The 27,586-nt window shown below is 43.4% G+C and overlaps 1 protein-coding gene and 1 long non-coding RNA gene across 3 annotated transcripts in view; one reads left to right on the top strand and one right to left on the bottom strand.

Moving 5' to 3' along the window:
• Positions 1-20,289: 20,289 nt before the first annotated feature.
• Positions 20,290-27,586, bottom strand: part of SLC7A14 (solute carrier family 7 member 14) — a 111,662-nt gene continuing 104,365 nt past the window's right edge. Inside the window, exon 8 of the mRNA XM_038583880.1 lies at positions 20,290-27,194. Within this exon, the coding sequence (XP_038439808.1) occupies positions 26,872-27,194 (323 nt within the window). The 3' untranslated portion in view covers positions 20,290-26,871. The remainder of the gene's footprint in view (positions 27,195-27,586) is intronic.
• LOC111093838 overlaps positions 25,457-27,586 on the top strand; it is a 49,378-nt gene continuing 47,248 nt past the window's right edge. For both annotated transcript variants that reach the window (XR_005383999.1, XR_005384000.1), the window contains exon 1: positions 25,457-25,605. This is a non-coding gene — a long non-coding RNA (uncharacterized LOC111093838). The remainder of the gene's footprint in view (positions 25,606-27,586) is intronic.

Below are 27,586 nucleotides of genomic sequence, written 5' to 3' on the forward strand. Positions count from 1 at the left end.
CAAAGCAATTTTGCCGTGAACATCCTTATAGGCCAAGAATTGCACATCCACATGATGATCCCTGTAAGATAAATCCCTAGAAAGGAGTTGCTGGGTCACTACTCCAGACAGTGTTTTAGGAACAATTTATTTTCTTGACCAAGGGGGTGCTTCGCTTCCCCCAGCTTTTATGATAGGTTGTAGTGTATCAGTTTAATATGCTGTTTTAGATAAATTATTGGAAATATTTAACATTTCACCTATGATGATATGGAATTATAGAAGATGTACTTGTAATAAATAGTCAACGGAAAAATTCCAGATCACAATAGGAGGAAAGGCATGAGAGGGGAGGCTGGGGGTCTGAAATTCTGCTTGCTGTACATTACAATTCTGCTTCAGTTGACTCTGGTCTACAGGGGGTCCAAACGTGAGCATTTCTCTTCAGGAGCCCTTGTGTTGGAAACGCTCGATCCCAACAGCTCTGGTTAGGAGAGGGAAGCTCTGGGAGCATTGCTAGCTGAATCATTATTTTTTTATTTATTTGCTGCCCCCATCCCCCACCCCCATAACCTATTAAGCATGAGACAAAAAACAAAATGAATCACGTGCCCCACACCTTCTAAATGTTAATTCTGTGCATATGCTAGGGAGAGAATTTACTTGGGTTCTCTTGCCCACTGCGCTTGTTTATGTTTCAATACAGGGTCAGAAAAAATGCACATCAAGGGGAGCTTCTAGAGGCATGAAAAGGCCCAGGACTGTTGGGGATGAAGGCAGCCAGGGACCTTTAGGTGTTTCCCTTGGGAAACAGAATCTTCTATGAACAGAACAGAACCTTCTCCACACACAGTTACGAGGCCTTGCCTGCACATTCCGGCCCACAGCTGACCTGGGGATGCTGCTCTTCCCTTCAATTGATTCTGGGCTATGCCAAACCCTTCCCTTCTCACGTTGGTCTTTCCTGAACCAGAACACAGCTCGTATTTGCCTACATCACAAACTATCTAAGCAAGGATCTCAAACCATCCCATTCATTATTCCTTAAAGTATGGCATGGGCACCACCAGCCTAAGACTCATTCAGTAAATGCAGATTGGTGAGTCCTATCTCAGACCTACAGAGACAGTGGCTGGGGCTGGGCCTGGGAATATGCATTTTATTTTTGAATGTTACTATTATGTTTTTAAGATTCTATTTTCAAGTAATCACTGTATGTGGGACTTGAACTTACAACCCTGAGATCAAGAGCTGCATGCTCTACTCACTGAGCCAGCCAGGGGCCTCCTGGGAATCTGGATTTTAAAATGACTCCTAAAGTGATTCTGGTGTACCCCGAAGTTTGAGAGCCACTGAAATAGGTTCAATAAATGTAAGTTCTAGAAGAATAACTGGTTGAATGAAGAAACCAGAAGCCAGAAAGGTTGGTGATTTACCCAAGGCCATATTCTAGTGAGTCATTTCTCAATTCCTAGGACTGTAAAAACAGTGGAGTTGTGGTTTGGGGGATCTGCTTTTTTTTTTTTTTTTTTTTTTTTAGGACTTATTTATTTGAGAAAGAGTGTGTCAGGGGAGGGGCAGAGGGGGAGATCTTCAAGCAGACTCCCCACTGAGGGCAAGGCCCGACGTGGGGCTTGATCTCCTGATGCTGAGATCATGACTTGAGCCAAAATTAAGAGTCAGATGCTTAACCCACTGAGCCATCCAGGGGCCCAGGACTATTCCTTCTTTGAATTATCCATCCCATCAGAATGAACTCTTCCCTTGTCTTACCTGACCCTTCTTCCCCGGCCTTGGAGCAGGGGATGGGCGCTGGGGATGGCCTTGGGGATGGCCTGTCCAAAGCTGGGGCCCATCCTCTATTGGAGCTGTGGGTCAGAGCACATTCCTCTCTGACAGCCAGACTGGGAAGACGTGAGGCTGGACGTTCTTAGAGCTGTGGTTCCAGCCTGGCGGGAAAAGGGAACCTGGGAAAACGAGGCCAGTGGCAGAGGGGAGCAGAGGGAAAGGAACGGAGAGCATGAGGGAGCCTGGTTCCATCGTTTCCGAGGCCAGCTTTACAAATGCTCTCTGGTTACACCAACATTCACCCCTTTACTTTTCTTGATTGAAATCTGACAGTTGCAAGCAAAAGAATCCTGACCAGGCCGAGGCTGTAGTTTAGACCAGTTCCCACCACGTCTGTGCTCCTCTACCCCTGGGCGCTGGGCCCTTTCGTTCGCTAGCTGCGTGGTCTGAACGGGACTCCTCTGCCACAGTGAAAGGTCCGGAAGATGGATGCGTGACCTGAGTCAGGCCAATCAAGTTCCCAATTCCCTCCAAGAATATTTCAAAACGGAAACTAAAGGAGGAGATCTTTCTTCTCCACCTAGGAGAGTTTCCAGTCTCCACGGCGTCCGTCCACTTTGTGAAGCACCTTATCTGTAGGAGTGGAGAGAAGGAGCAGGAGTGGAAGATGGGGGCAGACCCAGCAACGTGCAGGTGTCTACTTCCAGGCGACCTGGGAGCCACCTCCATCAATTTGGGTTAAAGCTAGTTTGAGCTAGCGTGCTGTCGCTTGTAATCCAAAGTCCTCTCTAATAGAGGGGCCCATGAGTGGTTTGACTAGGCCTGGAGCCCGAGGCAGTCTCACATGTGGGCTGCTGTTTATGTAGGGTGAGGGCTGGGGTTTTGTCGCTATCCTGAGACCCACAGACACCCTCCTCGCAGCCACCACCATTCTCTGTCACCCCACACTAGCTGCTAAGTCCTAGTTTAGGAAAACAGAAATCACCTTAGGGTTACGATACAGGGAATGGTTGTGGATATGGAACAGCTGGGAAGCCCAACGGGATGATGCTGTAACAGAGAGTTGGTGGTAGAAGGAAGCCACTGGCAGGGGATGGAGAAGCCATGGGAGGAGGCCATGTGACCAGAACCCAGACGCTGGGGCCATCTAGTTAGGGCTGGGACTGTGATGGGTACCTGATGAGGGCTGAGACAGAGGGGGGGCTGTCCTGTGGGATCGGGGGCGATGGAGGAGACTCAGCCCCTGCCCAAGGATCCACTGAAGCAAAGTGAAAGAAAAATACTCTGGTTTTCCCCCTCCTCATACCCTCCAGGCTTCGACAGTGCCTCTTTTGGGCAGAACTACCAGAAGTCAGGAGAGGTCAAGGGATCCTGGGAAATGTACAGAGAAGAGTGAGAGAAGGGCAGGAAATGGTCCTCAGAGCACATGGGCAGTGGGGTCTGAACTTGGCAGAGCAGGTCCAAGGGTTAAGGAGCCTCAAACTGCTGAGGGCGAAGCAGGGGCAGGGGGTGGGTGGATAGACACCCCCGGGAGGCCACCTGTAAGTACCTCACAAACAGGTACTTCTAGCTTTGTTTAAATACGGATTCGAAACCAATTCCCAAATCTACCTTCCCCACTGGAAGCAGTTATGCTTTTGACAGCACTCGGATGTCCTACAGTTCTGCTCAGGGTCAGAGACAAAATTGCTGCTCTCACAGTGCTTCCTGGAACCAGAACCAGAACTGGGGTTCTTTCCCACTGATGCTAGATGGGCTGTACCTCCGGGGGGGCCCTTCCACCTGTCCATTCTCAGCATCCGATCGGGGTACAGTCCCAGGCGTCAGGTACCTCACGGCTAGTGGCACAGTCTGGCTCATCGTTGGTGAGGCCGCTGTTAGCTCCGTAGTGCTGGCATCTTTAGCCTTCTTTGGAAAGTTACGCCCTAAATGAAAAGGGGAAAATAAAATGCCAACGGAAGCACATTAGTGCAGATCATAGACACGAGTTAACCGGATATCTGATCTATAAAGGCGTATGAATGAGGTCTTCTCTCAACCTTGCACCTTTTTTTAATGGGGTCCGAAAATCAGCCAATCCCTTAATTGCATCAAGTCCATTGATTTCATTATGAGCAGAACAGCAAGGCCTTCCCCAGGCCTCGGCACCAGGCTCCGCAGAGACCTTCTGCAGAGGAGCACACTGTTCCTTCTTAGCGTGAAAAATTAGTGGGAAGTGTCAATCTTTGCTTGTCTTACTGATTCTAAAACTGCCTCTTCAGGTGTCAGGACTCAGTTTGCCTTGTGATGGGTACAATAATGACGGCTGCGTCGGCTGGTGGGGACGTGTACATGGGAGTGTGACCGGGGGGAGGGTGTTTCAGAGTCGAGGGGGGACACTGACCTCCAGGCTGGAAGCTGTAGGTGGTGTGAGGGGGCTGAACTGTTCCTCCTCCAGAAATACACAGAATAAGGACTCTTTTCAGAGTTGCTTAAAAAAACAGAACAACAAAACCCAAAGCTAAGCACTACCGAGTGACGAATGCCGATAGATGCCACCACGAGTCATTTCGTGAACCGTGAGAGTCTGGCAAGACCCAGTCTTGGCCTGGGACACCAGGTCTTCCTCCCGGAGCCCCCAGGGGCCCTGGCTCCTTCCAACACCTGCTTCATCAGTCCTAGCGGCGGCCCTTGGACACCTGCTCCAGGACGTCAGTGTCCACACTGCAGGTGGAAACAGGATCGGAGGAAAGGAGCGGAGGCCCATGCCCACCACGTCCTAGGGCAGTTCCCCGAAGCTGCCGCAGGGGTCTGGCTGGCTGCAGGAAGTCACATGGCCACATCCAGCTGCAGGAGATGCTGGGACATAGAATCTTCCTCAGGGCCCCCTCCATCCTTTGCAGTGCCCTGCGTAAAATGACGATGTGGGACTCTTTTTAGAAAAAGCAGGAAAAAAGTGTGAAAACAAAGCATGGATTTTTTTTTTTTTCTTTTCCTGTGGTCTCTCTTTTGACTTGTCATGAGGGTTTTTTGTTGTTGTTGTTGTTGTTCTTATTTTTGCTATTTAATGCTGTTCTAGATCAAGAAAGCTCAAATTTTAAATTACTAGTATGAATTTTACTTTTTTAAAAAAAGATCATTTATTCATTTATTTGAGAGAGAGAGAGAGAGAGAGAGCACAAATGGTGGAGGAGCAGAGGGAGAGGTTGAGCCTGATGCAGGGCTCCACCCCAGGACCCTGAGATCCTGACGTAGGTCAAAGACAGCCACCCAGGTCCCCCTTATTGTTCTTTGTATTGTGCAATGTCTGTTTTAAATGCAAATGTAAGAACGTTTCACTTTTATGCAGGAATCCCAAAGGTCCACAATTTGTATTTGATAGCTCATGCACTGTATTAGTATTTAATTCTTATGAGAACTGTGGAAACACTGCACAAAGCTAACTCAGTTGTCTTTTCTTTCACTTGTTGGTATGCACGCAGTCAACCAGCACGCTCTACCTCTGGCTGCTTGATGAGTAAGGAAGGGCTGAAATGAGAAGAAACAATAAGTTGCCCTATTTTTCCCCTTCCTTCTCTGGCATTATTTTCTGTGTAAAGTGGTTGGTGAATCCGGGGAATTAACACAAGGATATGATAGAGTTCCTTGGTCATTTATGTTTCTTAGAACTCCATTGCCTGCTTGCTTGCTTGCTTGCTTTCTCAAATATTTTATTTATTTATTCATGAGAGACATGCAGAGAGAGGCAGAGACACAGGCAGAGGGAGAAGCAGGCTCCTCCCAGGGAGCCCGATGTGGGACTTGATCCCAGGACCCCGAGATCATGCTCCAAGCCGAAGGCAGACACTCAAATGCTGAGCCACCCAGACATCCCATCCATTGTCTTCTTTCTATTTGAAGTGAGTCATAGTTTGAATAGTAATTGTGGCCTCTGGAGACTGGCTGTGCACCTGCATCCTCAGTATCTTAGTCTATTCAGGCCGCTATAACAAAATACCACAGACTGGGTGGATTAGAAACAACAGAAATTTATTTCTCACAGTTTGGAAGGCTGGAAGCTCAAGATAAAGGCATTAACATGGGGTCCTTCTGGTAAGGACCCTCCTCGTCGTTCACAGTGGGTTCCCTCTTGCTGCATCTCATATGGTGGAAGGTGAGGGAGCTCTCTGAGTCGTCCTTTATAAAAGCTGTATTCCCGTGAAAACTCTATCCCCAGGACCTAAGTACCTTCCAGAGACTCCACCTCCTAATACCATCATTTGTGGAGCTTAGGATTTCAACATATGAATTTTTTGGGTCCACAACCATTCAGATCATGGCACTCAATCATAGACATAGCACACTCTCACCTTTGAACTTGCTTTGGATCTTGCTGAATTCCCACACACCATGGATCCACTTGAATGGTGTGCTCATGGGGTGTCATGATGCTATCTGAAAATATGGTGGCAAGAAATGATGGACACGTGTATTGCACATATTTTCTCTGCTCACATGCATGCTCCATTGTCTTATTAGACTTCAGTTATGAAACACAAGTTCAATGGTAAAGTTATCAAGAATTTCAAGACGGCGGCAACAGAGAATTGAACCAAGCGTAGTATCCTCCTGCTTTCAGGGCCCGTGAGACTACACAGGTCATGTGTCCATGAAGCTGACCTTGCCCTTTATTCTAGCTGGCTATGTGCCCAGCTAAATTTTTGATTAAGTTTGTAAGAAGAAAATGGATTTTGAGGGAAACCTATGTCATATCTTTTAACAATTCTATGAGAAGGGTATCTGTCTTAGTTGAGACTGCTATCATGAAAACACCATAGACTCAGTGGGTTAAATAATAAGCACTAATTTCTTACAGCTCTGGAGGCTGAGAAGTCTAAGATCAAGGTGCCAGCAGATCTAGTGTCTGGTGAGGACTCTCTTCCCGGTTTGTGGAGGGCTGCTTTCTTGCTGTTCCCTCATGGGGTAGGAAGAGAGAGTGAGCAAGCAAGGGAGCTCTAGACTTTCCCTCTTCTCTTTCTTTCTTTCTTTCTTTCTTTCTTTCTTTCTTTCTTTCTTTCTTTCTTTCTTAGATTTATTTATTTATTTATTTATTTATTTATATTTTATTTTTTTAGAGAGAGAGAGTGTGGGAAGAGGGGCAGAGGGAGAGAATCTTTAAGCAGACTCCCTGCTGAGTGGGGAGGCCAACCTAAAGGTCAATATCATGACCCATGAGATCATGACCTGAGCTTAAACCAAGAGTCGGTTGCTCAACTGACTGAGCCACCCAGGTGTCCCTAGACTTGCCTTCTTCTTATAGAAGCACATATTCCATCATGGGGCTCCACTGTCATGACCTTATCTAGGTTAATTACCTCTGAAAGGCACCCCATCCAAACATCGTCACATTGGGGGTTAGGGCTTCAACAAATGAAATTGTGGGGCACACAGATATTCAGATTATTTAACAATCAGATGGGATGAGCACTGGGTGTTATACTATATGTTGGCAAATCGAACTCCAATAAAAAAATATACAAAAAACCCCCCAACAGCAACCAATCAGTATCGTCCCCTTTCTCCCATGGAAAAAACCAGAGCACAGGGAGATGAAGTAATGAGCCAAGGCTACAGAGTGAGTAAGCATCAAAATTTGAACTCAGCTGTTCTAAAGCTAAAGCCAGTCCTCATATTGCTACAGCATCCTTGGAGCTTATGAAATGAAGTTATTTAACAACATGAAGCAGGATCAAAATGCCCCAAACAGGACCTTAAAGAGAAGTATACATTTTACTAAAGATAGTAACAGAGTGCACCATAGATGTTTTGTTCATTTATTTTATTTATTTTTTTTAAAGATTTCACTTATTTATTCATGAGAGACACAGAGACAGAGAGAGAGGCAGAGACACAGGCAGAGGGAGAAGCAGGCTCCACGCAGGGAGCCCAATGTGGGACTCGATCCCAGGACTCCAGGATCATGCCCCGGGCCGAAGGCGGCGCCAAACCTCTGAGCCACTGGGGCTGCCCTGTTTTGTTCATTTAATTCTTTCAGTAATGCCATGAGTTGGGGGCTCTCATATACTCATTTTACAGATAAGAAAACAGAGGCACAGAGAAGTTAAGTAAATTGCCTCAGATTGCACAGCCAAGATCATAATCTTTGCAGTCTGACTGTAAAGCCTGAAGTGTAGCCACTGGTCTAGCCCTCAAGAGGAATTTAACTCCTAAGAAAGTGGGGTGAATTACTATGGAAAGTCACCGGTCAAAAGGACAGATTCAAAATTAGCATAAAGTTCTTTAACATAAATACTCTCCTTATTAAAGATGTTAGTATTAGAATAGAGTTGAATTCTGGACCTGTTTTCAAAACACATATTTTAGAAAGGGATTGTGTTTCTGTAGCCAATTGGGAAATAAAGGGAACTCTGTGGTGTAAGGGCTGTTGAATATTTGTACCTCTGGAAAGAGGAAAGGTAGCCTCATATTCCCCACCACACCACACATGGGTTTTCAGGAAATAAGGGGAATTAGCTACCAACTCTCTTGTTGGCTTTGAAGTCCTAATGAATGGCAGATCATAATCTGTACGTGGAAGGTAAAGTCACATGGGAGCGCCTTTTGCTGGTGTGGGCCACTATGGTCACCACTTGTCAGCAGGGGGATGGGGCGGATGGGGGAATGGGGAGGTGGGGGAGGGGATATGGACAGCGGTCAGGCTATGGGTTTGGTTTGTGAACAAATACCAACATGAGGGTGTGCACTCTGTTTTTAGCAAAGAAATCATTGGGCTGGAAAGCCCTCAAAATACCCATCACTCAATAAGACCTCCTTAGGAAAACAATAAGATTTTTGTACAGAGCCCTTTAGAAGTTAACAAGTTTGGGCTTAAAATTTGAAAATAAAAGAAGAGAGCACTGTAGGTCAGGAGGTTATTCTGAGCTATGTCCAATCCAGCAAGACCCCTAAAAGGGAAGTAGGGCCTTGCTTTTGTTAAAAAAAAAAAAAATTGGCTTTAGGATGGCAGAGAGGGCCGGGTCTATGATTCCTTAGTCCCGAACTTCTCCTCCTAGCCCCAGGAGGGTGGGCAATGCCAAGACCAGGAGACCATCAAAGACTCCCTCTGTGTGTTCGGATTTGGAATTTATCTCTGATGTCATGCTAAGAACAAAAGAATCCGGCTGAGTGTCAGGCTGGAGTGGCTGCAGTGCCCCTGAAGGAGAGGAGTGGGGTTTGTGTCTTCCTTGAGGTCCATCTCCAAGCCCTAAAGCTTTCCCTGAGCAAACCTAACTTTCCTTTAATGACCCCTTAGAGGGCTACTCTCCATGAATGTGTCTGAACCCTCCTTGAACCCGTTTCTGCCTCAGCTAGTGCTATTACTTAGAGTTAATGTGTTCCATATGGTTGCTACCCATGGGGAGAGTAGTCAGTCCTCTTATCTGTCCTCAGATTGTCTCCTGGAAGAGGGGACCCCCCCGCCCTCGGACTGCCAAATTCTCCGGTTTGGCCTGGGATATTATAGCAAATTATTTGTATGATTAATGAAAATAAAACACACCTTGTGGCAAAAAAAGGGGGGGATCCCTGGGTGACTCAGTGGTTTGGCCGCTGCCTTCGGCCCAGGGCGTGATCCTGGAGTCCTGGGATCGAGTCCCACGTAGGGCTCCCTGCATGGGGCCTGCCTTCTGCCTCTCCTTCTCTCTCTGTGTCTCTCATGAATAAATGAATAAAATCTTAAAAAACAAAAAAACAAAAACAAAAACAAAAACAAAAAACCAGCTTCTCCTGGAAGCTGGTTGCTTTGTCTCATCCATACAGGAGTTCAGTGGTTCCCGCCTGAGTTACTCACCCCGTCTCCTGGCTCAATAAACTGCTCTCAGCGCCTGAGAAGGAGCCGTTTTTGAGATGCACGTTTTGCACAAGAAGGTTGGTAAACAATCTGCAGCAGCTGAAGATGTAGGCAGAGCCACAGAGAATTAGCTTCTAATGCATCCAAGTTCTAATCTGTTAAATGGAAACAAAAGGTTCCCAGAATTTGGGAGAAGAAAACTAAATATGTTTCCATCTCATTTTCAAAAGCACCATATTGCTCTGTAACGAAAAGTGATAAAGATGCCTCTAATTTCCCTCTATGTTCTTTTCACTAACTGGCTGGGCATTTTCTGGAAACAGAGAATTTCATCATATTCATGAATTCAAATTAGCAGTGTTCTTAGGAAAGATACTGGAATGTGCCTTTGTTTGGTCAAGTGAATTTAATGATTGTATTTTGAGAGTTTGCCAGAAAATGCTACTACTTTTCAATATTTAATTGCTCTCTAAAACGTTTTCATAGCTGGATATATAATTCCACATTATTATCTTTTACTCAGTGGTATAGCTTAAATTCTAGGATTCTAGGACAGCAAAATTTTTAGAGACGATTTCTGTTCCTTTGATTACTACAAAATAAACAGACCCTGGCTTACCTAAAAGCCCTGCTCCTTTGTGTATTCCTTCACATATTATGCACAGGATTCATGGGCACTTTTTATGTCCTGCTATTAAGTCTTAAAAGAAGATTTTTATTCTGCAAAATTTGTTAACCATCTCCTCTGTTTCTAGATGTACATGGGTTTATTCATCTTTCTAGATGAATGATTGTGTTAGGTATTATATGTAGTATAAAATGTACACAAACATATTAAAAGAATGGGAAAAATGAAATAACATTTTAATTTTATCTCATATTACTCATTAATGATACAAACTCTTTTTCTTCTCTTCAAATTAGTAATAATAATAATATAGGGGAGCAATGAGTTTGAAACTACTCCATTATTTAATACTGGGATAAAAATATTCAAAAGTCTGATTCTTAATGCAGTTGATTTTACTGTTTGATTTTAATAGCTGCTTTGGCTGGAAAATATACGTCGTATGAGGACACAGAATAATATAGGAAAAGCATATCATTGACTGTCTTCCTCATTCAATAATTATACTCTTGTGTCAACCTCCTGCATCAATTTTGCAAAAATTCGTAGTAAAGGTTGGCAGTTTTCCATCTTCCTTGATGCATTTCAGTTGTTTTTTCGAACTAATGAGATAGGTTGCATTTCTGTATTTCTAAGAAATTGTTTGAAACCCATAGAGCTTCTTCATTTGTAAGATTTCCGAATTGGATTAAAAAATTTTAAGTTGTCTATATGTACAGAAATACCATTTTAATAGTTGATAACGTATTATTTTCAGTAATAAAACCACATACATGTCCAAATAGCTCTTTTCAAAACAGTCTCTCCATTGCACTAATTTTCTTCAAAAGCAGTTGTTCTTCATGAGTTGTTATGACAGAGTAACAACGTTTATTTTGTTTTTATTTTTTATTTTTTAAAGATTTTATTTACTTATTTGAGAGAGAGAGAGAGAGAGGGCACGAGTACACACATAAGCAGGGGAGAGGGGCACAGGGAGAGGGGAAAGCAGGGAGGGGGAGGCTGTGCTGCGGGGCTCTATCCCAGGACGCTGGGATCATGACCTGAGCCAAAGGCAGCCGCTTAACTGGCTGAGCCACCGGGGCACCCCTGTTTATCTTGTTTTTAAATTCTTGTTAGATAGCAAACTTTTGTACTTTTGGTTTCATTGCTTTTGCTGCAATTGGCTATTTTATGGTTTCTTTGTAGGAATCTTTTAAAATGACTAGCTCTTTTTGTGGGGTCAGTTTAATAAACACAGATAATGCAGTCTATAAATCCACCTAAATGGGTATTTGCAATATATAAAATATCATAACTCGAATGAAATGGTGAGGATGGAGAGGACGGTACTGTCTACCCCTCCTCAGTGCAGAGGATTCTCTGTCCTTAGAAGCCTCTTAGGGACCCAGATAATTATTAGACCCTCAGAGGGATGGTCTGATAAATATGTGGCCCAAAACAATCCGTAGTTAGCCACCTAATACAATATAACACAAATAAAATTAAGCCTTATATTCCACACATTGCACATATTATTATTGTATGTCAGTATATTATGATCATATCATAATATACATTATTATATAATATTATCATATTGAATATAAAGCTGAATTTTGTTCTTATTTTTTAGGTTAAAATTCTTGGAAAATAGTTCTAACATTTCTTTTTTTATATTTTTTGAATGCTTCCCATCTATAGCAGGAAAGACACATAAACAAGTAACTGTATTCAATGGGTAAAATGGTATACACACTAAGAAAAAAAGAACATGTGGTTAGGGGAGGTTAAGTTCCAGAAATTCAGAAAGGATCCCCTTGATCCTTTACACTTGAGAGTAACTTGAAGGATGAATGGGAGTTTGCCGAGTGGATCAGGGGGCCAAGGACATTCAGGAAGACACAAGAAGGCGAGAGAATGTTCCCAGAACACGATCAGGAGTCTCTTGGGGTCAGAATGTAGTACCCTTGGGGGAGGGTTGGACAGGAGGCTGGAGATAGGGATGGGCTACAGCCTGGGAAGGGCTGCATTCTATCGGCAAATGGGAGCCGGTAGAGAGTTTAAGTAGAGGAATGACCTTACGGAAGGATACGTTTCATTCATAAGTCATGAACAATATGTACGTTTTGGAAACAATTCTATTTTCGGCAGGGTGTGGATGAAATTCTGTTCGATAGAGTTTAACAAATAATAATTGATCACTTTCTGTGCGACGGGCAGTATCCCCAAGGCAACATAAAGTTATATTGGCACACATTTCACTTGGTAAAAGGATTAACCTGAATATTTACCACTTAAATTCACAAATTTATCCTGCATTTATCCTTCAAAATTGTGATGTCTTTTAATATTCTCGACATCTGGAACCAATTAGCCCTAGTGCTTAATTCTTAACAATTTATATATGAGCCAAGTATCCAAGCTAACGAACTCTACTTGAGTATGACTCTCCTTTGCTGAAGACATACACGCTTTATTTATTTATTTATTTATTTATTTATTTATTTATTTATTTATTTATTTATATTTTATTTATTTATTCATGAGAGACACAGAGAGAGAGGCAGAGACACAGGCAGAGGGAGAAGCAGGCTCCATGCAGGGAGCCCAATGCGGGACTTGATCCCAGGACCCGGGGATCATGCCCTGGGCCAAAGGTAGACGCCCAACCACTGAGCCACCCAGGGGTCCCATCTCCTCAATTTATATGTAACAATGCAGAGAGAGAAATGCCTATGGCATGGCATTAAGAGGACAGCTTCTATTACTTGTGTCGTTGCTTGGGAGAGCTGTCAGGGTACTTTCTTGGTTTGTCATTTAGGACATGGCAAATATTTGGAAAAGTTCTCATAGGAAATAAAGTTTATTTCTGCAAATAAAAGTAAAATAGGTTTCAAAGAGCATTTGGAAAAAAAGCAGAGGAAGTGTAGGAAAGAAGATACAAAATTACCCCAAATCAGACTTCTCCGAGGGAACAATGGTTAGCATTTTATATAATCTCCTACATCTTCTGCTATGCAAGTATAAAATACATATATTTTTGAAACTGAAGACATACTACATATAACCTCTGCAGCCTCCTTTTAGAATTTAACAATTAACGAAGATTCTCATGTCATGAAGCATTCTGAAAACGTTTTTAGTTGGCTGTACAGTTCTAGGTTCTACAGTCACACCCTAATTTATTGAAACAACTTCCTGTTGGGGACATTAGGTTGACTTCAATTTTTTGATATCCTCCCCCCTGTAATTATAGATATTTTTTTTGGCGTAAACCTTTGACCATATCTCTGATTATTTATTTTCTTAGAATCCATTTCTTAAAAAGTTGAGTTAAAGGATCTGAAATCTGTCAGAGAGGTGAACTGTCAAATATTTAAATAGAGCAGTTGAAATTGTTCTCCACTTTGGCAAAAGTGTAGGGAGGGCCTCTGGAGGCTGAAAGAAAACTCAACTTCTATTCATTCATTCCTTCAACAAATATTCTTTGAATGCCTCCTGCATCCCAGGCTCCACACCAGGTGCCAAGGTGCTGCAGGAAGCATGGGAGGTGTGTTCCCTGCCCTTGTGGCAGGATCTGGAAAGTTAGAAATCACGGGTCAACTTCTTGTTTACAGATGAGGAAACAGAGTGCAGAGTCAGCTACAGAGGGCCAGGACTGGGATACGGTCTATGTCGGGCAGTCCAAGCCTCTTTGCACCCCACCTACCATCTGTCCCCCCAGAGTGATCTTGGGGGCATCTGTTCAGGGCAGGTTTATGATATCTTCTGCCCTGGGTGTGTTCATTTTTAAATTTTTTAAAAAAGATTTTATTTGTTTATTCATGAGAGACACAGAGAGAGGCGGAGACACAGGCAGAGGGAGAAGCAAGGCTCCCTGCAGGGAACCCGATGTGGGACTGGATGCCAGGACCCCAAGATCATGATCTGAGCCGAACGCAGCCGCTCAACTGCTGAGCCACCCAGGTGCCCCACTTCATGTGTTTAGATCTAGCCTTCAGCAAGGCTGTGAGGTGAATGGGGCCAATGGTGTCTTTGGGACCGTGGTCTCTTCCTTCTGGGCCATTTCACCTCTTGGCATCTCCCAACCTCCTGTCAGGCACCTGGTGGTCCCCTAATCTTTTCTCATGACTTAGTGAAAATCCACTCTCTGAGAAAGAACTGATATTAGCCATTCGTATCTCAAGGTGATTGAGTTAAGACACTATGTCCCTTCTCCTAAGGGGGAATTAACTGTGAATGCGTTTAAAGATCTCTTTCTTATTGAGGGACGTCAGACTTTGTCTCCAGGGGAGGCATTTGGGCATCAGGGAGCAGCTAGGGCAGGGGTGCCCTCCCTCAAGGCTCACATCCTCTTTCCCATGCCCTTCCCCGTGGGTTTGGTCAGCCCAATCTCCACCTTCTTGCACGGGACTCACAAGGCTGGGGGAGAAGGATGAGGACATTGTGTCCATACCTTGAACCATTTCCAGTACATTCAATGGGTTGCTTTGGACACAGAGCTTCGTAGAACAGGGAAACCCCATTACTAGGAAACCCCCTTCCCCTGCTCCACCCTGCCCTGTGAGGAGTGTCTCTGCTAGGAAGGAAATTCAATTACAGTCTTCCAGCCACCAGAATTGAATTTAGATGGACTATTTCCTCTTTAGATTCTGTGCCAAATTGTATTCCTGCTGCTGGGTTTGAAGTTAATTAGAGTCACAAATCATTTGTATTTCTCTTCTCTGAAGGAAAGCCTGCCACTGTACTTATCTCAGCCAGTTAATGGACTTACGGGGAGGGCTCATCCCTTTCTGAAAACACTCCAGACGACTCTGATGGGTAAACATCAGTCTTGAAGAATTCAAATTTCTAGGTCATAGAAATGGTGTGTGTGTGTGTGTGTGTGTGTGTGGTTGTCTCTCTGAGCCTCATAACTTAGAGGTTTCCTTGATTTGACTGAAGCCAATGTGAGAATGGAAAAAAACAAAAACAAAAACCTATCCTCAGGTAGGGGCAGGGGCACATGTGGGCAAAGGAGAGGAAGGGAACTTGACACAGAAAGGTCTCTCACTGAAGGGCACTGAAATGCTAATGGAAATAAAATGTAGAAGAGCTGTCAATTTGATGTTTGGTGTATGGGGATCCCTAACATTTCAAATGGGGATTTAGCTTTTAAAATGGTTTTGAGTTGTGGCCTAAGGAGAAAATGCCTATAAAATGGCTTTGCTATTCTGAGTAACCTTTGAATTTTTTTTCAATTTTAAAAATTGTGGTAAAATATACATGACATCACATGTATCATCTTAACTGTTTTTAATTGTATAGGTCGGTAGTATTAATACATTCATATTGTTGCACAGCCATCACTCCATCATCTTGTGAACTCCTTTTCCTTAAAAAGAGAGAGGGAAAGTGCAGGAGGGGGGCCAGAGGCAGAGGGAGAAGGAAAGAATCTCAAGCAGGCTCCCTGATGATGGCAGAGCACGATGCTGGGCACCATCTCACGACCCAGAGATCACGACCTGAGCTGAAAGCAGGAGTGGGACACTTAACTGACTGAGCCACCCAACTGCTCCATCTTGTGAATGCTTATATCTTGCAAAACTGAAATTTTACAGCCATTAAATAATAACCACCCATTCCCCTTGCCAGCCCCTGGCAACCGCTGCTCTTTTGTGTGTGTGTGTGTGTATTTTTTTTATTGGAGCTTGATTTGCCAACATATAGCATAACACCCAGTGCTCATCCCATCAAGTGCCCCCCTCAGTGCCCGTCACCCTGTCACCCCATCCCCCCGCCCATTTCCCCTTCCACCACCCCTTGTTCTTTTCCCAGAGTTAGGGGTCTCTCATGGTTTGTCTTCCTCTCTGATTTTTCCCACTCATTTTCTCTCCTTTCCCTTTATTCCCTTGCACTATTTTTTATATTCCCTGAATGAATGAGACCATATAATGTTTGTCCTTCTCCGACTGCCTTACTTCACTCAGCATAATACCCTCCAGTTCCATCCATGTCGAAGCACATGGTGAGTATTCGTCATTTCTAATGGTTGAGTAACATTCCATTGTATACATAAACCACATCTTCTTTATCCATCTTTTGATGGACACCGAGGCTCCTCCCACAGTCGGGCTATTGTGGACATTGCTCCACAATGTTCTAGCATTGCTGCTAGAAACATTGGGGGGCAGGTGTCTAGGTGTTTCATTGCATCTCTCTTTGGGGTAAATCCCCAGCAGTGCAATTGCTGGGTCGTAGGGCAGGTCTATTTTTAACTCTTTGAGGAACCTCCACACAGTTTTCCAGAGTGGCTGCACCAGTTCACATTCCCACCAACAGTGCAGGAGGGTTCCCCTTTCTCCACATCCTCTCCAACATTTGTTGTTTCTTGTCTTGTTAATTTTCCCCATTCTCATTGGTGTGAGGTGGGATCTCATTGTGGTTTTGATTTGCATTTCCCTGATGGCCAGTGATGCGGAGCATTTTCTCACGTGCTTGTTGGCCATGTCTATGTCTTCCTCTGTGAAATCTCTGTTCATGTCTTTTGCCCATTTCATGATTGGATTGTTTGTTTTTTTGCTGTTGAGTTTAATAAGTTCTTTGTAGATCTTGGATACTAGCCCTTTATCTGATACGTCATTTGCAGATAGCTTCTCCCATCCTGTAGGTTGTCTTTTAGTTTTGTTGACTGTTTTCTTAGCCGTGCAGAAGCTTTTTATCTTAGGTCCCAATAGTTCATTTTTGCTTTTGTTTCTCTTGCCTTCATGGATGTATCTTGCAAGAAGTTGCTGTGGCCAAGTTCAAAAAGGGTGTTGCCTGTGTTCTCCTCTAGGATTTTGATGGATTCTTGTCTCACATTTAGATCTTTCATCCATTTTGAGTTTATCTTTGTATCTGGTATAAGAGAACGGTCCAGTTTCATTCTTCTGCACGTGGTGGTCCAATTTTCCCAGCACCATTTATTGAAGAGACTGTCCCTTTTCCAGTGGATAGTCTTTCCTGCTTTGTTGAATATTAGTTGACCATAGAGTTGAGGGCCCATTTCTGGGTTCTCTATTCTGTTCCATTGATCTATAACCACTGCTCTTCTTACAACTTTTGTTATTTTGTTGCTCTAAGTACCCCATGTAAGTGGAGTCATAGAATCTTTTGTCTTTTTGTCATTGCCTTACTTAACATAATGTCCTCAAAGTTCATCCATGATATAGCATTTGTTAGGATTTCCTTCCCTTTTTTTTTTTTTAAATTAAAGGTTTCTATTTATGAGAGAGTGAAAGCGAGTGAGTATATGAGTCAGAGGAGGGGCAGAGGGACAAGCAGACTCCACAGTGAGCAGGGATCCCAATACAGACCTTGAACCCAGAACCCTGAGACCATGACCTGAGCTGAAGTCAGATGCTTAACCGACTGAGCCACCCAGGTGCCCAGGATTTCCTTCCTTTTTACAATTAAAAAGAATCAATTAAATAGAATCAAATAGACAATTAAATAGAATCATATTCTATTGTATTTATACACCACGTTTTCTTTATCCATTCATTCATTGATGGACACTTTGGTTGCTTTCAAGTTTCAGACCCCATGAGTAATGCTGCTATGAGCAAATGTCTTTGAGACCCTGCTTTCAATTCTTTTGGATATATACCCACAAGTGGAATTGTTGGGTCATATGATAATTCTGTTTTTATTCTTTTTTTTTTTTTTTTTTTGAGGAATAGCCATACTTTCCTACAGTGGCTGCACCATTTTACATTCCCACAAATAGTGTATAAGGGTTTCAATTTCTTCACATCTTCCCTAACTCCTGTTATTAAGTCACCTTTCAACATGAGAACCTATGTAATGAGATTATATTTTGGAATATGCATCCAATTACTTTCAATCCTGGTAATGTTCCAAGTTCTTCCATGACTCCTCTTGGGTACCATTTGTCAATAGGCAAATGGATAATTCTTCCACCAGTAAGAATGAATTACAAGGTGCATAGCCCTCAAGAAGTAGGTAATAGATAGGGAGAATCTTTTTCAGACTGAAAGAAGAGTGGAAAGCCAGCCCCTGCTTGTCCTGCTGGATGATGTGGAGATGAAGAGAAATTGAGGTAGGATTCCTCATGGGAATACTTGTCCAGGCTTTCCCCCCCTCTATAGGCGGGGGTGTGTTAGGAGTGAGGATGTCTGAAAACACTGGATGGATTAGTAGCTAGAAAGGACAGAAGCAGTGGTGTGCTTATAAATGTTTAACAGGCAGCTCTCTGGAAACAAACCAACCAATCCCGATTTTTGTAGCCTTTGCCAATTTGCATGGTGTGAATACTCCCACCATGGCTGATTTCAAGCTACCAGTGTGAACTCACTGAATATAAAGCTGGAAAGAGATGTGCAATGGCCCATGATTATGTAGTGTTCCCCATACAGATATAATGCTTGTAAATAATCTCAAGAACATAGATGACAGTGAAATGTAGTCATTAGTTTTGAGTATTTCTATCTTTGTTTTATTTTTTTTATTTTTATTTTATTTTTTTTCTACCTTTGTTTTAAATGTAATTCATTGTAAGTTTACAAAAGTTAAGTTTTAATAATGATGTCTTTAGCAACTAGCTCACGACGATTATGAAAAGTCAACAGGGTTGTTCTTGGGATGAGCCTGCAGCCACCATAGGCTATAAGCTGCAACCGTGGGCTCTATGCATCAATGAGCAGGGTCCCGAAATGATGGTGTATCATTAGCGAAGGAAGTGGCTGGATACTTGCCCCAGGTGATGCTCCTGGTTCCCCAGGTCTCAGTGGGGATGCAGTGGGTTCTTAAGTGGAAGTGCTGAGGGCTTGGTGGACCAGCAGAGGCCTGGAATCATACGAAGGAGTGTCTGTGGGCAAGGACCTTCACAACTGGGGTTGCATGCCAGACTTGTGGGTTTTGGAAGTGAATGTTATCATGAAACCCACATGGCCGAATGAGGCAGTTCTTCGTCAGTGGTCACCTGTGCAGGGAGCAGCCCATGTAGCTATTCTGCAGCAGCAAAGGGTCCGGAGCACCCTAGTTCTCGTCTGCTCCCCTAGCCTTTCCTGTCTCCCCAACTTCTTTGAGATCACATAGGATCTTTCCCAGATGTAATTTAGAGAGAAACAAGGGAGGGTGGGTGGGAATCCAAAAGACTGATTGTTTATCCCACAGAGACTCAATCATCTAAAAAGAGACTAAACTGGAAGTCAACTGTGATTCTGCAGATTAATACATTTAAAGTTTGTTTTTTTCTCTCCCTGCTACTCAGGCAGGTAGACCTTTGCAAAGGAGAGCAATGCATTGTAGGAAATAAAGACATGGAGGGTTCTTTGTAGTTCATGCGGTGTGACACTATGTGACCCTGCTGTACCACTTTACCTTTTCTCCAGATGTCACTACTCTACTGTCAAAAAATGAAAATAAATGCTATCTGTGGGCAGGTAATGTTCCTTCACTTTGTCCTTAAAACGAATGGGGGCAATGAATGGGAATGCTTGTTGGTGCTGAGCGGGGAGGGTGGGGTGTGGCTGCGGGTAGGAGTTGGGACTGGGAATGGGGTCATTTGGGAGGCAGCCGGGGTGGGGGGTGGGGGTCCCAGACAGAGTCCAGCACCGTGTTAGAAGAAAATGGTCAAAGGGAGATTGGGTCACTTGCTGTTCTCCCAAGAATCCACTAAGGAAGAACTTCTGTTCTCTACATGGAAATAAAGAATTTAAAAAGGTAGGATGGCACTGACTTTCTTCAAACTTAAATTGTAATAGTCGATTAGCTGTAATTTTTAAAATATTTTTATTCCGAAAAAACGAATTTTCCACAATAATGCAATTAGTTCCAAAAAAAAAAATGAGCTCATTTATCTGGCTTTTCTACAAAGGATAATTGAAACATTTAAGGCATGATTCACTTATTCATCTCCATTCTAGAGTGGAAAGAAAGTATCAGACTTCAGGTACTGGTTAAGGTTAACAAAATACGGGAAAGCTCCTTTTCCTTTCCTTTTCTTTTTTTTTCTTTTGGTAGTCTTCCGTGTAACAGCTTTACATTACTATGGATATTTGACAGTAAGACACTTTGTTTCTGACTTTCTTTAGAACTCATTTTTAAATTTAAAGGCACACAATAAAGCTTTATGCATTTATTAAAATATACACATTTTGGTAAATTTAGAATTTTCCCTTAATATCTCGAGAAATCAATATATCGTCAACACCACAGTTGTTTGAAAATAAAACACACTCCAGAACATATCTACATATTATTTCTTTCTCGATGATACACTACAACACCCCATTGTACAGTGCACCAATGGGAATTAAGAACCACAAAACGAACAAACTTTTAACAAACACAGCAGTTTCATACCAAAGGAAAAAATAGCAGAGAAAGACACGATAAATTACCATCTGCAAAAAGCAAGTCGTACTTCTCAAGGACCAAACAAAAATGAAACAAGTTCGTAAAATTTACAAGCTGTATTTATAACTTTGGATACGGATTAAACAGTAACGTTTCTTTTCCACAGTGAGAAAAGCTAGAAAGTCGAGTCCTGTTGTTAGATGGTGTAACTACATTGGATGAGGACAACACCTGCTCTCTTGAAACCCGCAGCCCCTCTATCAGTCCGGACAGTTGAGGTATTTGTGCGCTATCATAGCATTAACGTAGCACGTCTTTGCTTTGGGGGAATTGATGATTTCTGCTGTAGATTCTCACATTTCGGGAGCACAAGTGAGACCAGTGGACTGACAACTGCCAATACCAGTCACAGGGAGACGGGCAGGGAGCACTCTCCTCAGCTCACTACCCAAGTGAACACAATCCTTCAAAGTCTGCCCCTTCCCGGGATGCTCACCTGACCCCCAATTCTCTGTAGCCAATGTCACCGATGTCAATGTTAAGAAAGCATCATAGAAAAAAAAAAAGAAAAAAGCTCAGAGGGGAATCCCTAATGAAAAAACATCCAGGTTGCCTCTGGATTTTTCCTGATTCTCATACAAAGCCATTTTCTCTCCTTGTTTTGCCAAAATGTACTAAATGCTCTCCTAGGGTAAGCTGTTACAGCCCCCTGCTTTCAGAAGACTTCAAGCCCAAAGCTGACCTTGTGGAAGTTCTCTATGAAGGTCAGAAGTCCATGCATGTAGAACACTGTTTAGTGGTTTCTAACACTATTTTAGTTGATACTGCAGAGTAAATGTTCACCTTTGATGGGCTTCAGAACTTCCACTAATCCCTTTTGGGCTTTAAGTCCTAAAAGAAAAACAAAACAAAACAACACAACATCTTCTTAGAGAGAGAATTTTGACAAGAGCAACTGCTTAGGTGTTTTCAGAGTGATGCACGGATCAGTCAAGCCGAGCAAGGAGAGGAAAACATTTTAGAAAGTGGTAGCTCCCAGAGAGGAAAAGAAATTACAATCGCTTCTCCTCTGAGGTCTTAGAGAAAAAATCGGACACAGGACTAACAGTTATGTACATGAAAGGGCCTTTCTGCTACCCATCACCACTCCAATTGAGAAACACAAAGTCCACTCTTTGATGAACAACACCCGGCCCCCTGCTTGCTGTGGGGCCTGTGGGTTGGGAGGCTGTTTCGGGGTTTGCCCGCTGTCTCATTACGCATATTGGCTCTTGCGTGGCCAGGCCGTCAGTGGTTATCAGCTGGTGCCTCTCTCTCTCTCTCTCAGGGACTTCAAAGGGCCCTTGTGGACAAATGGGTCCTCAGTGTCAGGGAGATACAAGCATGCAGAAGAAACCCAGGCTCCATGAAAATTTTGGTTAGAAACACCTTCTTTGACTAGTCTTGTCGCAAATGACGTAAGAACAGAGAGCTGTCTTGCAGCCTTAGTGGCAAACTCTGGAGAGTGTGTTCCCTTCGCCCCCTCTCCCTGCCAACATAAGAAATTAAGGCTGTCTCTGGATTGTTCCCTAACCTGAACGCTTGCAACCAAGAGGGGGCCATTAACTCTACCTGGATTCAGTGAGTTGCTCCCAGCCCTGGCTTTGGACACACTCCCTCCCTGACTTCTGACCTCTTCACTCCGAGATACAAAATTAGGTGAACCTGTGGCTGACCCTCCACGGGCTTCCACGGACATGTCACCAGCGGTAAAAGCTGGGGGAGAGGGGACAGCCATTTCTTTTAGTCTTGTAGGCCGATTCTGAAAGTCCTGTAGCTTCTATTTATTATATAGAGAAAAGGTAGCCCCTTGTAGACTTCCTACAAGTGCGATGTACAGGAGGTCATGTTTATCAATACTTTTCAGGAGAATAGGGGAAAAACATTGCTTGCAAGGAGCTCGTGTTTTGTGTCCCAGTAATTGCTGGGTTTATATCTACACAAATGCACTGTTAAATTCAACGACTTTCCCCCCTATTTATCTGACAGGCTCATCACGACCATTATGTAGACAACTGATTAGCTGTCAGTTTGTTACTAAGAAGTAGAATCGGGTTCTTAACTTAATTCTATCATCTGATTCCTTTCACCGGTTCAATGTGGCCCTGAGCTCAAGCTGAGTAAAATCTGGAATTGAGATTTTGCTTTCTAGATTAGTTAGAAAAAAAACTGTAAGTTTTGGTTGGTCAAGCTTACTGTTGAAAACTTTAAAGGGGCTGTGAAGAACTTGGTGTCTGTCTACGTGTTAAATGACCATCCTTCTCCTAGGTTAATGATGAAGTCAGCCAGGATTCAAAAAGAAGAACCAATCATACATTGCTTAAATTTGGGTATTTTTTCCCTTTAACATATTAAATCAATTTGAAATGTGTATGAGATCTGTTAGCTCCTTACACAGATGGATGAGTCCACTGCCCCAGCTTCTGAAAGCCCAACCCTCCCTAATTCATACCCTCATCGATGCCCCAGTGTCTCCCCACCCAGGCAGAGCCAGCCAGCTTAGTTCGCCGCTCAAGTCCACCTGCGAATACACCCTCGCCACCTTCCCAGCTTTATATCTTACTGTTCCATATATCAATCATGAATACATCATAAGCTCCTGTCAAACTAGTTTCTTGCCTTCCCTGGAAGGAGGCATAGTACACAGTATTAGTCAGGGACAGCTGTCAGCCGTCTCCACCTGACGCGTGAGGATTCTCCACTTGGCAAGCCTTCTCCCCATTCCTACCTGGCAAAGTTCTGCACGTTCCACAGGACTCAACACAAGGACTGCATTCTCTATCATTTTCCCCAACAGAAGGAAGTCTTTTCCATACTGGAAGTCCCATTGGACATGGTAACTACCTCATCTCTTACGTCCCTTCACTATGGTTTTTATTTGTATATCTTATATATCCCATTTCCCCCATGTCTTATGCCATAGCACAGGTACAGCATAGCACACTCCATGAAAAAATGTTAAATAAATGATATTTCACTTCCCTTTAATCCATCTATTCATCCATCCATCCGATCATCCGATATTTATTACGTGCCTGGCTACTATGTGCCGGGCACACGTAGTTGGCAAAGTAAGTCTAAAGCTTCTATGTGGCTTTCAGTGATCTATGCCATTCTCTGGCCTCATGGGGAAAGATCTGTTCTTATCATGTGGGGGTATTTCTTCTTGTCATTACCAACATTTCCATTATTTTCCATTATTATTACTTTTCAAATTGCCCCTTCATTGAGAAATTTAGCAACACATCTCAAGATTGTGCATTTGTGCACTGAACACACTTCTAGCTTTGTCTTCTCCTATTTCTGTCTTTATTTACCCAAGCTCCTCACTTATTTTTACATTATATGGATTTTAATAGCCACTTTGAAATCCTTGTGAAAGGAAGCAAAGTACCAATAAATAGAATACAATTACAAAACAATCAAGTAATTGGCTCTACACCACTAATTCACATGATGAAACCTCCCTGGAGGAGCTCTTGCAGGAGAGAAGAATTCAATAAAATGTAGGTCTTCCTTGGACTCCATTCAAGAAGGCTACGTTTCTACGGTAATTATAGGTGATCTTACTTTTAATGTGATTCCACCAATGCGGTCTTGAGGAAATTGCTAGGAAACACTAATATGATCATTCTAGTAAATGATGGTATTTGAGACTGCATTGTGAAATCTGGGACCATTTCCCAGAGGCTGGGACACGTGAACAACAACATGTCAATTTACCTTACAAGATCTTTTTCTATCATACTGAATTTTTTTTTTAAACCAAGACTGCTACGGAGATGACTAACGACAGAGAAAGAAAGAGACCAAGATTATAAAAAGAAGGAGGTAAGACTTGGGAGAAATGCCTCCAGTAAAAAAAGAGCCATTCATTGGGTCTTCACGAAACTAATACCAGCGGTGTTTACTATGTATCCTCTCTCCCCATGCTCCAGAAATTTCATACATCTGCCACCAAACTATTGTTACCTTAATACTTAACCCTTGCTAATAAAAGGGGGTTCTTTCATCCACCTTAAGACTGTGTTAGTTTACATCCATATTTCTTTTTGACTATTTTTAATGCATATAGCCTCGCCCCATCTATCTGGATATCTCAGTCTTAACACCTCATATTTAGTTTAGGCAGATTTGTTGAGTCTTGAAACTAGATCAAAACTTTGTATTCACAAAAACTACTGATAATTAGTCTACAGTTCATCCCCAGGGATATATTTCACAGGCCAGGCACTGTATCTTTAGGGCTAAGTTTAGAGAGGAGAAAACACGGCTTTGCCATGCATCACGTTAAAATGACAAAATGGCCCCAGGAAACCAGAATTCTAAACAATTAATACAGAGGAATGAAAAAGAAGCTCTAGAAAATAGAAGTTCCTTGAATTTACTGGCATTCATTGGCCATGGGTGTGATACGCAATTTGCTTCAAAGCATGTTTAAAAAATATTAGCTTCAATTGACCTTTTATTTTACTCTATGTTAAAAGCCCAGTGCATCAACCAGGAGGACTTGTCAGTCTTGGTTGTTTTATCTGCATTTGTCAGGCTCTAGTGCTTCCCATTCCCTGAACTGAGAGCCCCCGAGAACAGAACGTTACACTTTTTTTCTATTTCCAGTGCTTAGTACTTGGTTCAATCTCAATCAGTGTTCACGGAGTGAAAAAAATGGACTTTCGTCTCTTCTCCATAATCCTAAAGCCTGCCAAGATGGCATGACCTCAGCCTTTAAGAAAGAATACACTTCACAATAGTTGATGTATTTTGGAAAACTTTTGGCATAATGCTAGGTCCGGGAGAAAGAGGGCAAGAAATTTGCTATTTTGCCCCCCTTTCAGGAAACTCCCACAAAGATTGTAGCTTGATTGAAACTGTGCCTGCTGGTTCACAGGGCACATCTCAGCGCAGCCCAGGAATCCCTGGGACCCAAGAGTAGAATTTATGGGCCATGTGTTTTTTTCCTGCTGTGCCTTCTCTCATCTAGGTTATTTCCGAGAAAATTCCTTTAAGAGCCCCTCTTCTGGCCCCATTGAGACCTTACCAGGTAGGTATTTCTTTGGGCTTCGGGAAATAACAGACAAAATGCAGGTCGAAGAACAGAGCGAGCTACTCAAGGTTCAGAAGTGAAACGTGATCTCTTGGAATGCGATTACCTAAGTAGTTGAGCTTCAGCATTTTTGTTTTCTGAGGAGCCCCCACCAATCAGGGGGCGGCAAATCTCAAAAAAAAAAAAAAAACTACACAATTTATAGTTTTGGAAATTTAAAATAGAATTTGCAATGTGATCTCAGTGGCGGGGTCACTTCACCTTGTAAAGATTTTTATCCGATTATAAAACAAACGGCCTACTTCTTCAAGGCATATCAATGCCATGAAATCATGCTCCAACTTTGCCCCCTTTCATTATATCAGCAGGAGCTGAAAAGCTGGCAAAAGGAAAGGTGTGGCAGAGAGTTAAGTCCTGCCAATGCCCTTCTGGCCTTCACTGCAAGAGGTGAAGAATTAATTTTTTTTTCTGGGCCTTTAAGGAGCGCTTTGATGGTGCTTCTCACCATATCGTTTGGGTCTGCAAGACTGCTTTATGGTAAGTCCGAAACCTCTGGGGAAATGGTCTCAGCATCCCTAACTTTTGCTGGGTCCTAAAGCTAGAGTTTGGAGACTGTGACAGGCTTGGTGAATGGAAAGAAGCGTGTGTCTGCTCCATGAGTTCGTCTTTGTGAGGTTTCAGGACAAAGTGTTGCTTGCTGAGGAAGCGCCAAGGCCCACCTGCCCTCGACCTCTGGGAGCAGCTCTCAGCGGGGTGTGCCTGGAGGATCTTTGCCCTTGTCATCCTGGGGGCTGAGATGCGGCCTTGTGCCCACACCCACCTGCTTTGGCACATCTCCAGGAGGAGCTGTAGCCTCAGTGTGGCCCAAGAAGTTAGCCCCTTGCTTCTGGGGTCTCAGTAAGAAGCAAAAAGGTTCAACCAGCAAAGCAAAGGCCTGGGAAACATTTGCTGCTATCAGCTCTGATGGTTGCACCTAAGAGAGAATTTCTTTGTAGCCTCTTGTTTACTTTTTTTTGTTTGTTTGTTTAGTTTTTTTTTTTTTTTTTTAAATAAGGGGATCAGTGATGGAACCCAGGTTAAACCCTTCGACAGAACTATCCAGAAGGGCAAAAGTAGCAAATGACAGGCTATGGCCGGGGACTGACTCTGGGGGAAGGCTGGACTTTTGAAATGAGAGCCAAAAATGTTTTCACCCTCTAGCCCACGGTTAAGTTACTGAAAAGAAACCACCACCGTTTCTACACGTTTCTTGTGTGGTTACTCCTACTCTGGAGAGTAATCTAACTCATCATTTGCAATCAGGGCCTCTGAGTTCTGTTTGTGTTTGCTTTTGCTCTTCGCTTTGCTACTCGTCCGGGTGTTTGCCTTAGCATCTGACATCTGTTGGTAATAGAAGCCTTTGTCTTCGGCCGGCCCGCCCCAGTTCTCCTGGCTCTCGCCTTCGGTGGCGTAGGAGAAACCCTCCTCCACCGAGAAGGGGTCATCCACGTCGTAGCGCTGGTACGTGCTCTGGTGCAGGGCCTCTTCGCGGGCGCTGATTTCCAGGGTGCTGTTCCAGATGCCGTACCCAAAATAAATGAGCATACCTGCAGGGAGGGAAAGGCACGTGCGAGTGAGCTTTGGGATCCATGGGGCTAGTGGGGAGATACTCGGTGGTGCAAGCAGAGCTGGCCGTGGATGTGTTTTCTTTGGTCTAAAGAGTGTCTTGAAGAGACTCAAATTAGGTGTCATTTAAGAATTGGGAAACCTTGCATTAAGCAACCCATATCTACAGCCTCCCCTCCAGAAGCCGGGCGGTCTGACATCACTACTCCCACATTCCTACGTGACGGTTGTGGCTGGAGGTGAGCACTAGCTGCCTCTTAGACAGATCGGGGGCTCTCTGGTCACCTCTGTCCTCACCCCCCTTGTTCACTACTGTCGTGTAGGTGCCAACTGGGAATTTGCATTTTCCACCCTGGCTTAAGTTTTTGTGAGT

The sequence above is a fragment of the Canis lupus genome, chromosome 34 (genome assembly GCF_011100685.1).
Source record: "Canis lupus familiaris isolate Mischka breed German Shepherd chromosome 34, alternate assembly UU_Cfam_GSD_1.0, whole genome shotgun sequence".
Taxonomy (NCBI): domain Eukaryota; kingdom Metazoa; phylum Chordata; class Mammalia; order Carnivora; family Canidae; genus Canis; species Canis lupus.